This window comes from Xenopus laevis, chromosome 4L (genome assembly GCF_017654675.1).
Source record: "Xenopus laevis strain J_2021 chromosome 4L, Xenopus_laevis_v10.1, whole genome shotgun sequence".
In the NCBI taxonomy this organism is placed as follows: Eukaryota; Metazoa; Chordata; class Amphibia; order Anura; family Pipidae; genus Xenopus; species Xenopus laevis.
In genome coordinates this window covers 66,391,410-66,403,595 of record NC_054377.1, presented here as the reverse complement: position 1 = coordinate 66,403,595, position 12,186 = coordinate 66,391,410, and the positions used below count along the sequence as shown (strand labels likewise).

Below are 12,186 nucleotides of genomic sequence, written 5' to 3'. Positions count from 1 at the left end.
CGATAGGCCTGTGGCTACAACATATGGATACAGGTAGCAATACATGTGTATGACCACCTAACATTGTTAATTCTGGCTGATAACCTGAATGATTGTATATACTTAAATAATTCTCCAAAGGCATGCTTGTAAGTAAAACATATAGTTTATTACATCAAAGTATTAAAAAACATTAGAAAAACCCCTTAGAGCGCCTAACGCGTTTCATGCTTATGACCTGAATGATTGGAACACTGGAAATAAACAGGAGCTGTAATGATCTATTCTAGCAGACTTAAAAACAATATCTATCTATCTATCTATCTATCTATCTAAAACAAAGTTATTCCAGTACACATATGATGTGAAAGGGGGATAATCCTGTGTCTAATATTGTCAAGCCAAAAGGTTACAATGTTGTTATATTGCCCTACACATGAGCGTATGAGTGTATAGTTTATGTGCCATATGTTAGCAAATGTAGGGGGGAAGCCAGTTACCACAAAAAAAAAAATTACACTCTTTTGCAGCCTATCATCCTGAAAAAAGGAAAAGACGCCAGCATTTTTTGGGACTTAGAAAGATTTTCAACTATTTTTTGAGGAATTCCTATCTACTCTATTGCACTTTGCCTGGTCTGAGGTGGCAAAGGCAAGTCTGGCGCAAGAGATAACATTCAGTAAAATCCGCATCTTAGTAAATTTGCGTAGTCACGCCCATTTGCCAGAGCGCAAATTCGCCTGGCGTTAGGGAGTGAAGTGCTGCTGGAGTCTATCTCCTTCACTAGCGTTCCAAAATGATGTCAAGCTGGTGAATTTTGTTAGTCACTTCGCCCTTTAGTGAATTTGCCCCTCAATCTATAGCTTCAGTATTTGCTTTTTTAGTAAAAACACATCAGGGTTTGCTTCATCACAAGGTGCAATCAAGCAGTTATCTTTAGGTTTTTGACATATCACACAGTGCTTCAGAACTAGAATTGGTTTAAATGTTTATGTGTCTTTGAGGTGCCTGCTGTATCTTTAACAACAGCCATACGCAGACAGCAAGTGCATAGCACTATTGTTTTTTGCATTTGTATGATTTCCTGCTCAGTTTCTTCAGATCCAATCCATAATCAAATGTCTCCGTTATTTTGCAGGTTTGCAGGCATTGGAAGTCAAAAACAGTTAAATTCTGCTTTCTGAGTAGCAAGTAATTTCATGAATATATTTAACATTTCTAAATGTGCCCCTGCCTTTAAAAACATATGGGCTCGCCCCCATATTTTGGCCAAACAACTAGCTAGAGTTTGCTGCCAGCACAGCCTACTGTTTGTACAATGCTAAACTGAGTAGGCAACTCGAGAACCTGGAAATAATAATACAAGCCTCAAATAAAATCCCACACATTGTGTGACTCCTTTTTCAGATAATTAACTCCAAAAGAACAAGGGGTATTAAAGCATTTTAGATTAATCTAAATCATAGGATTAAAGTGAAATTATAAACCAATTATAAGAAGAGTAGGGCAGCATGCTGGCTCAGTGGGTAGCATTTCTGCCTTGCAGTTTGTATGTTTCCCTTGGAAAACCCACACACCTCCAGGTTCTCTGGTTTTCTCCCACAAAAATGTGTATTTGAATGTGATAGGAGCCCTAGATCGTAAGGGCAGGGTCTGATGTAAGTAATAGATAATCTCTGTAAAGGGCAGTAGAGAATGTCTGTAGTGTTTTACAGAAATACTGGAAACAAACAAACAAACAAAACAAGTTCTTTCTAGATTTTCTATTTGCTTATATTATGGTACAAATAAATAGGATGGATATATTTGACCTTTACAGATTCTTCCAGTGAAGTTCCACTCATCCATCTTCCACGTCCTCGATAAGATGACTGGGAGATCTGTATTTCTGTGCATTACAGAGGACGCAGAAGATGGACGCGTTGAACTTCGCTTTAAGAATCTGCAACGAGGGGTAAGTATGGTGTATGGGGCATTTCCCCTGGGGGGGTAGTTAGCCTGGGAGGAGGGTCTACGTGGGGTGGGGGGTACGGGATTTTTTAGTCACCAAGCGACAAATCTTTGCTGCTGCAAGCAGACTAATCCCCCCAAATGCCTTCCCGCCAGCAAGAATACGAATCAATTCGGATTTCCGAAATTGCCCAAAGTTGACTCACAAAGAAGGCATTTCGGGGAGATTAGTCATCCACAGTAAAGAAGATTTGTCCCTGGACAACTAATGTCCCCGTGTGCCACCACCCTAAGTAGTGCAGATTTTCTAATCTCCTGAAAATGGAGTCTATAAGAGATGGCTTACTCGTAATTTTGAAATTTCTGGGTAATGGGTTTCCGGATAACAGATCCCATACCTGTATATAGAAGTAACGTCACTTATCCCTCCCTCTCACTAGCAATCAATTAACCCTGTTGTCCACCAATGCTTTTCTGCTCGCTGTTCATCTGATCCTGTAAAGACAAATTCTAAATAAAGATCTTTAATAAAGATCACCCCATACCCAATTGTAAGGGGAATTTGGACTATTACAAGTTTCAAATCTCCTACTGACGTTTTTATCTGAGGCTTTTTGGAATAATTTTTATTGTAAAAGTCATGTCTTTCACTGGGTTTCTAGTTACAGTGCAGGTTACAAATGGAATGGTAGGAGAGCAGAAAGAAACCCATACAATTTTTATTAGCTGGGCATGCCTCCCCTTCAGCAATATATTATGAAGCTTGTTTTCCGCTGGTTGCCTCCTCTTACTTACAGATTTGTGCTCTAAGTACTTGTTAATGAATACTTAAACTTATAGGTTGTGCCACACATGCTGAGCATTGATTATTGAGAGAGGGAACAGAAGCTATTAGCCAAAGTGGAATTGGATAAGGCTACTTCTGTAACTACAATGTAAGCAACACGGTGAGCATACCAACAAGAATGTACACTTAATCCTTTACAGACGTGAAATAAGTAAACATGTCCTGTAAGCTAAATATAGAAAGAAGCTGATGGGATGTCATAATAAGTGATTTTCCAGAAAATGGACCAGTGATGTCCAACACGTGCAGGAGACGCTCACAAAAGAGAAATAAAATCATTTACTAATATAAAACACATTAAGGGCACATTTATGAATCAACCTGTGCCAGCAAATCATGAAAAGGAAGGACTAGAAGTAACATTTTCTCCAGGGCAGTTTTTAATCCCTGAGTTTCCTTGTGTTTACACGCAGACCCAACTCCTTAATCTTAACCTCATGAGACTCTTGCTGGAGGCATTAACCAACGTTTTCTAGCACTCAAACCAATAAACTGCAGTGTGTCCAGACTTATATTTCTTTAAAAATTGTCTAAGAGACAGTCGGCTGAAACTGGTATTCACTTACAGAAGCAGTAATTAGTATGAACTTGGAAACTGTACAATTGCTGCAGTTAAAGTGAAGGTAAATCTAATATCTAGTTATTTATGGTGCTTGAGGATTAGGGTTGGACAGAACAGACTTTAAAAAAAAAAAAAGTTTTAGGAGGTGATTGAGGTTATTTTACAAATCTTGAAGAAAAATAGTGCATAAGATAATATGCAGCAACATACTGCTGGACAGTCTATAATTTACATGGGGGCTACTGAATTCAGAAAATACTAAGGGTTCCTGACTTCCATATTGGGGGTCAGGGCCGCCATCAGGGGGGGACAGGGGGGAGACTTGTAGGGGGCCCCGAGGGTAAGGGGGGCCCGGCCATGCCACACTTACTTGATTAGCTAGGCCCCCCATCTTTCTGAGAGCTGCTGACTTCAGGAAGGCATGGACGTTTAAGGGGCCCTGGCCACCAATTTTCTTATAATGTGGGGGGGGCCTGGCCACCAATTTTTTTTCTCATGTGGGGTCCTAGCCACCAATATTTTTTAATGGGGGGGCCCTGACCACGATATCTTTTTATTTAATATGTGGAACCCTAACCACCAATATTTTTTTTGTTTTTTTACTGTGTGGTGGGGGGAGGACCTGTGGGGTGGGGAGAGCGGACCTGTAGGTGGGGCTTGCGGTGGGCGCAGCTCAGGGGGCCCAGGAAATTTTGTCGTATGGGGCCCTGTGATTTCTGATAGCAGTCCTGTTGGGGGTTATGTAATATGTTTCATTAGTGCAAAAAAATGTTCCCAAAGACTATTGTGAATGACCAGGGTTGTGTGCTTTTTAACCGATTACAGACCTCAACGACTTTCTCTCAGAGTTTGACTTTTGCGAACATTCGCAGTGTACTGTATATATTTAATGAAACTCCAGAGGAGGTGTTAACACTAACCTTTGCTTAGCGATATAATTTTTCCCAGCAAATGATTTTACACTGCAAGAAGTGCTAAACATTTGCAAAGAGAGAGAGAGCATCAGAAAAGAAACACTGTAGTCGGTTGTCAAGTTTTTTGCCGGGGGGGGGTGTCTGACTAAATTGTAAGCACCAATGAGGGGCTTAAGTAAAATAGAGGTTGAAAACCTCTGCCCTACATAGACTTTAGAATAAAAAGAGCTCCAGTTTCTCTGTAATGCTGTACTTGCCTAGAATTTTTTCCTGGCATCAGATGGCAATAGCACCCTTTCATCAGTAGAACATCAATGTGAAATCATAGAGGTCATTACAAGCTCTGACCAGTTGATGAGACAGACATTACAGACGTCTTTCATTCTTCTGTCACTCTTTCATTTAGTAGTCTTGAAAAGTGATTGGCCCTAAAGGGGCATACAGCATGGCAATGTAAGAATGAAGCCTTCTTATTAGGGCATGCCCTGTTCTTTTATGATGAATATTTTTAGGGTTGGGTATGTGCTTGTTAATATATGTACTCTGTCACAGCTTGGCTGTTTGCATATACACAGGAGTTCCAATGATTTCTGCATGTTTTACATTCATGATAATTACCTATAGGGCCTTACAAGAATGTTCATACAAAGGAGAGTTGGCCTCACATCCTAATTTTTGATGATATATACTGCCCTGGATTGGGGGGGGGCTACAAATACCAGTATAGTTTAACATGTTATCAATCATTAAAGCATGATGAAAAATGTAGTCCACTAAAGATAACATTTTCCCCAGCTCTCCAGGTCCAATAGCTCCATTAATTCCCACCTGATCTGTGTACACCTAGCTCCATGTTCTTTGTTACAAGAGCTGGCGGCTTTTAACCCAGTTTTTCTATCACAGGATAACAGCAATATATTCATCTCCAAAAATTAATGCAAATAGTATCCATATATAACATGACAGCAAGATGTACTAGAGGTTCCCATTGGAGAATCCTGTTGCACCTTTTACGAGAACCAAGAGGCATATTTGGATACTTTTATGGAGAATTTAGATCCCCTTTAAACTTAGATAAAGGTGTCTAAACAAGTCAGAAGCTTCATACTGTACATGCTTTCCTATTTATGCTGACATTGGGTCATGCCAGTTATCTGACAATGACAAGATGCTCTCACTGAATTAACTTGATGGAAATACATCACCGTTATCTCTTTCAGGTGATATATATATATATATATACATAGAATACTTACTTGTCCCCTGGATAATGTTGCTCTTAGGACATGCTATCACAGAGGGTTATTGTTTCTGTTCCCCAATATCATTCCTGCATGGGAGATCTACAGTATACTCTATTTATGTAATTAAATATTGTTCTGGGCAGTGGAAAAGTTAATGGGTTCCATACAACCCTGGAAGTTTGTACTTTATAGTGTTTGAATTAATTGTCTAACTGAAAGTAATCGGATGGAAAATGTGTGAAAATGTCCCCTGCCATGGAATTCATTATTTGTAAGAGACTTATGTGTGTAGATTACACTTATATGATTTAGTTGATTTAGTTGATGATATCTGTAGGCAAAAGTCATTTTTGTGATTAAACGCTCCACCGTATAGGAACCAATGATAAGATACTATTGGGGTTATGTAATTAAAGACACTAAGTTTGCCCGGAGGCAGTAACCTATAGCAACCAATCAGCAGGTAGAATTTCCTGGTCATGTGTTTAAACGCAAACATCTTATTGGTTGCTACTGGTTACTGCTCCTGGGCAAACTTAGTGCCTTTTATTACATGTGGGGGCATGTGTTGTTTTAGATAAGAGTTTCACATATGGTATTAATGTAAGAACATCATATTCCTTTGTTCTACATGTGATCCCACCTGTCAGTTCTGAATGTCAGTTCTCAGGTATCCCATATGAGCCCTCTGCACAGATTGTTGTATTTTATACTTCCTCCCTATATTCTTCATCTATATGCATTCCTACTTCTATGGTCAGCCTAACCCCATGCTCCTCCCTCCATCCTCTGTCATACCACCTGCACTATCCATCATGACCATAACTTTAAGTCAGGCATGTAAAACACATGTAAGAGGGATGACAGCGAATGGAGAAGATAAAATGGAATAGAACTTAATGATAAATATTGAATTACAGTTACAGAAGAATGGAGAACACTCTGAGCATATGTAAAACGCATGCGATGCACAAGAACGGCTGAATCGGGTGAATAACATCATGCAAGACAGTAATCGGTGTAAAATGTCCTAAAATGAACACCATATTCACTTGCATGTGCTTATTTTTAGTAATTAGTCCTGGAATTACTTGAAGCATATATAGAAAATGTATAGAATGCACAGCTGCAGAAAAGCTACATTCAGTTCAGTAAATTATGGAACTTTGTTATCCTTGGACTGCAGAGAAAAATTCTTCACTTTTGTGCACTATGCTCTTTTTCCCACTTCTAGTTTTCTTTATAAACTGCACATCAATACATTTTATTGATTCTTAGCCAATGAGAAATTGCGCATTAAACTAGTGATAAGCAGTATTTTTCACCTGCAAAAATTTCACATTTCAACATCGTGGAATATTCTCTAGAAACCTTCAGAAATTTCGCTGTGGAACTGCCCATTGACTTCATTGCGCTTCATTTGCCTAATTATTGCCGTTTCACTAATTTTTTTCCATGGTTTTGCAATTTTTTTTGACGGGAGAGATTTGCTCTTGCCTACATTAAACCTAAAGAAAATTCTAACTAGTTTCAAGTTACAGTAAGTTTTTAAAGGTTGTTTTACATTGAATTAAACTCAGGAGATATCCACTTGGCACATTGCTTCTTGTTAAGCAAAACAGAAGCATCCGGCAGGTTGGTACAAAACAGTACCGTAACTACTTGCCAGCGGGACCTGGTACAGGATTGGCACCTGGGCCCCCGTCAGGCCCTCCTGCATCTCGTATCGGAGTGATGCTGGCGTGCGCGCTGTAAACTCTGCCCAGCCACCTGCGTTAACCGTTATTGTGGCTCCGGTGGGCCCCATGGGGGGTGAGGGCTCGGGTGCTATTGCACCCCAAGCACCCCTGGTAGTTATGCCCCTGCACAAGCATAGAGAAGCATGCATTAAAGTACCTGTATGAATGGAATTTGAATGGATGCAATTCTGCCTCTATTTTTGCACTTGTACTTTGTGCTTCTAATTATTTTCTTTCAGATTCTTTTCATTTGCTGGGCTAATGTTGTTCCACATTGTCGCTAGATTGCAGGAAAAGAATATTAATGGCAATCTGTCTTTCAGCTCAGTTAAGATCAATGCTTCTTTGAAGCTCAGTAATATCTAAGAGATGATCAACAGACAGTTCATATAATAATTACAAGATGAGGACCAAGCTCTCTTCATTTTCTTTTTGTTCAATTTTTACTAATTAATAAACGTAGCTTTTGTACTGAAACATGCTTTTCAGTGTAATTTCTGCTGCATTACATATAATGATTAAGGTAATTAAACAATGCAGACAATAGCCATGTACCTTGTGTGTCTGTCTGATATTGTGCCTAAGATTTTATGACGTTACACAGATCTACAAAGCAACCTATACTTTAGCTTACTAGCACCTTACTGGTGCAATGCCAGAAATCAGAGCAAGGCTCTGCTTTCATGTTAATGTAAAGGTCCTAAGGGGCTAATTCCCCTACTGGCTCTGTAAGTGTGCTTCTATTCAGTGGTGTAACTACCAGTGACAGGGGGTACAATTGCACCCAGGCCTGAACAACCTTGAGGCCTTCTGAGCCATGATAAGGCATATCACCAGCCTGGTGGCAGGAGAGTTATTTATGTGCATGTGTATGGAGGGCAGGGGGTGGGCAAACCCAGAGGGTGGGGTGTCTGGATGCACATCCTGCATCCAGACCCAGCAGCCGCTCGTTACTTCACTGATTCTATTACTTATACCCCTTGTCAGGACAGTGTCCTTTATTGGCTCAGGGATAGTATGATTTACTGCCTGAAGTTTATTTAATGGGAGAGAACACACGCCTCTTCCCTGTTTGGGCTCCACCTGTTACCATGTGGGTGTCTACTTCTACAAAAGCAAGGCAGAAATACTCCAATAGGCAAGTGCCATGCAATTAATAACTGCAGAACCATGGCCTAATTTATGACCATTTTCCACACTACTGGGCTTGTGCTATCTCAGAACTTGTGCAGCTGCAGTGCAATGTAATATTTGCAAGCAAAAACTGCACTTGTCTTAATAGGTAGATAACAGTGAGATAGACTACTAGATCCTTTTGCATCTGTTATTACATTTAAAAAGCTTACTCCAGAAAAGTTACATTAATTTTGAATTTGGAATTTGATAAATGCAAATTTGACAACATCGACCCAACTGTCCAATCAATTTAATCAATTCCATAAATATAAATCAATGTTGATAATTGTCAATGCCTTCCAAATTTGTCACCCAAACTGTCCAAATGATCTTTTTAAAAAATATTCCTTCCTATTAATTGGATAATCCATTTTCATCAAATTACCAGTTTTCTGGAGGATTGATTTCTTTCAGATCAGGAAGAATCATTCAGAATGCTTTTTATTTGTTATTGATAAAATATTCAGCTCCCAAGCAGAGAGAGATGGCATAAGTCTCAATGGAGAATCCTCTTGCAATTAATTAAGCCATGGATGTCTACTTTGGTGAGCTAGGGGCACAGGTATTAGAGTTTAGGGATGATTGATATTCCTTATTAAAGAGTTGTACCATACCAATCTAAAGAGGTCATGAGGGGTCTTTTCAAGAATGAATGTGTGGTAATATGGTAGAACCATATACACAAAGCAGAAATATACTTTTTAATTGTGTAAGATATACACAGGCCCATATTTTCTGTACATGTCTAGGGCTGCACCCTGGGGGAGGGGGTTACTCAGGTGCCTAAAAGAGTTAAAAAAAATGTTTTGTTATTGGTTTTTTTCCTTCAAAACAGCCCTCAGGCTGCCTCTGGATTCAATTGGGCATACAATGCAAAATAGAGGGTGTTTATGTTTTACTAATTTAATTAAATTCATTCATTTAATTTTTTCAGGCTCTTTATATATATTTTTCAGCAGCATTAGGGCTGATCTCCACAAAACGATTGCGAGCGGTTTGTCGCGCTGCGACGAAGTGCAAGCGACAAGTCTGAGGCCCCAAATATTATGGGAGTGATAGAAAAATCTCAATTATAAACTACATGTATCCAACACGACTGTCCCAACACTCCCATTACATTCGGCGCCTGCATTTCGTTGATGAATGTTCCATGAAGCTCAGCCAGAGAAAGTAACTTGTGGGTAACCTGTGGGTCAGCCTGAATCCTGCTGGGCCCCTGGGTTAAGGTGAGTATGGACAGAAAATGACCTCCACCTGTTGGTTTGGGTGACAGGTAGCGTTGCCACCTTTTCTGGAAAAAAAATACCGGCTTTCCTATATATTTATCTTTTTTCCTTATTAATAACATTGGCACCAAGCATCATTTTTACTGGCCGGTAAAATACTGGCCAGGTGGCAACCCTAGTGACAGGTAGGGAAGGGGTGGGTTTCAAACCCATACATGTCTACAACCAATACATTGACTCTAACAATTGTATTGTTGCAGACTCCTAAAACATGCTCAGTAGAGGCTGCAATTATTGCAGCTGTTAAAACATATCTTAACTAATTTGTCAATTGGAACTTGAATTATAAGAAAAATGGTAAAATATAGAGAATAGAAAGCAAACAAAAAAACATTTGAAAGCTGACATATATACAAAGCCAAAAAAACGTAAATATATTGTATTCAATTCATCAATTTCAGTTAATTTCAGTTAAGAGAGAAAAAATTGAGCAACAATCAATAACATTATCTGAATTGCTTTTCCAGTTTTTTTTGTAGACAAGTGTTGGATCATTTCACAGCTATATTCTATAAACAGTAGCCTAGATTCAATACACAAGACACAATGAGATGTTTAAAACAGAAACTACTGATCACAACACATAAATTGAACTTTGTATTGTTCTAGATGAGTGATGGCTTTCTTATCCTGCACAGAAGGGTCCCTAACATTTCCCCTGATTTTGTTCTAGAATTTGCTAAACACAATGCTGTTTCAGGGTGCAGACATTACCGCAAATCTCTTTATGTAATCAGAGACGCTAAATCCTCCCGTCGTCAGTCGAATAGACCTGTGAAGTGTTGATCCTTGATATAAAGTTCCCATTTCTCCTATGGCAGCCACCCAACAAGCCAAAAATCCTCTGAGAAATAAAAAGGACTCAAGCCTCAGTAGTTCTAGAACAACAGTATTTAGTTGATAGCCGAGGAATGTCATTATCAGACTGCGCACTAGGCATCCTCGCCATTTCCCTGCCTTATCTCTGATAAAGGGGAATATCTGCCTCTTTGCTTGCAGCTTCCTGCCACTGAGATAATGGTGCTGCAGGTCAAGAGCTCAAACAATCTATAGGAATACTTGCTTTTCTAATCCTTTAGCCTTTTTATACTCAAAAGATTATCCTTTTAAGGTGCTCTTACGGGCTAAATGAGAACACACTGCTTTGTTTGGTCTCACTATTTCCTTTTAACACTGGCAGCACAAGACTAGTAACATAATAACAGTATGTAAAGTATTATTATTCTTTTTAATATAGTGCTGACAGCTGTTTACCATAATTGTTCATAATTCTCTGCTTCCAATCTAACAGCCATACCCTATGTGGGAGGAAACCCACATCAACAGAGGGAGAACATGTAAACTCCCTTTAGTGAAAATCCAAGTCAAAATCAATATTAAGACCCCATTGATGCGAGGCAGCAGAGCTAACCAAGGAGCATGAGCATGCAGGATTTTCACTAGTGGGTCCAATAGTTTCACTGGGCTGCTGCTGACGATAAACTCGGGCCAGAGTTGCTACAAGAATCCAGCACAGTTGCTACAAGAATCCATCCCTGATGACGCAGGAGTCCAACTTGCTATAAAACCTGAAAATATGTTGGTGTATTCTGGGAGTTGTAGTCACAATAATGAAATGGGAAGCAAACTCAAACTCAAATTGGTGTGCAAATCTATGACAATTTGTATGAGTTTCAGAAAAAAAGGTTGCTCACCTGTAATGGCATGGGATATTCTTCCACAGCTGAATGGGGGAGTTTTTTATTTGCACCCTTTTCTTCTTGGTCAGGAGAAAACAATCTGCCATGCAAATACATAGCAGGAAATTATAAGGTTACATTTCTTCCTTTTAACAGAAGGAAGGCCATTCTATAAATACCTAAATGGGCATTTGTTCAACACGAGTACAATGAATAGGGCTTATGCTAAACATAATTTCTGCCTGTTTTTTTAATTTTGCCGATAGGGAAATTGAAGCTACTCCATTTTTGGTCCTTGCAGATTAGATAATCAGATTCCCAGTGCCCAAATAATCCCCCTGCATAATGAACTCCTGCTCAAAAAACAGTCACAACACAGGGTTAAGTGAGGAGATTAAATACAGTGGATATACTTGTATATTAGATTAGATTTAATGCTGGCTGTAGTCTGTAAATATAATACTTTTGTTCAGACCATGTTTGCATTCCAGTTGCAGGTTTGTTGTTATGTCATTAAGGTACAGTCAGTAATTTACAGATTAAAGGAAAATTATCTCAAATTATCATTCATTGATTTGTTCATTCATAAAAAATATATAGTTATTTATATATATATATATATATATATATATATATATATATATATAAAACATTGTCAAGCCAACCTGAAAACCCTATACAAATATATATATTTAGAATGTGTCTAAATAATAACCAAGGAATATCTATACTTACTTTTTCTTTCTTGTGCCTGTCATGTTAAAATATGTAATTAGTATATATATTTATCACAGCAAGGAGCTCTTTTCA

At 38.8% G+C, this 12,186-nt stretch overlaps 1 protein-coding gene across 1 annotated transcript in view; it reads right to left on the bottom strand.

Moving 5' to 3' along the window:
- The window catches only part of LOC108714133 (myosin light chain kinase 3), a 34,798-nt gene extending 24,146 nt beyond the window's left edge, over positions 1-10,652 (bottom strand). The window contains exon 1 of the mRNA XM_018258052.2: positions 10,412-10,652. Within this exon, the coding sequence (XP_018113541.1) occupies positions 10,412-10,615 (204 nt within the window). The 5' untranslated portion in view covers positions 10,616-10,652. The remainder of the gene's footprint in view (positions 1-10,411) is intronic.
- Between the last annotated feature and the right edge of the window lie 1,534 nt (positions 10,653-12,186).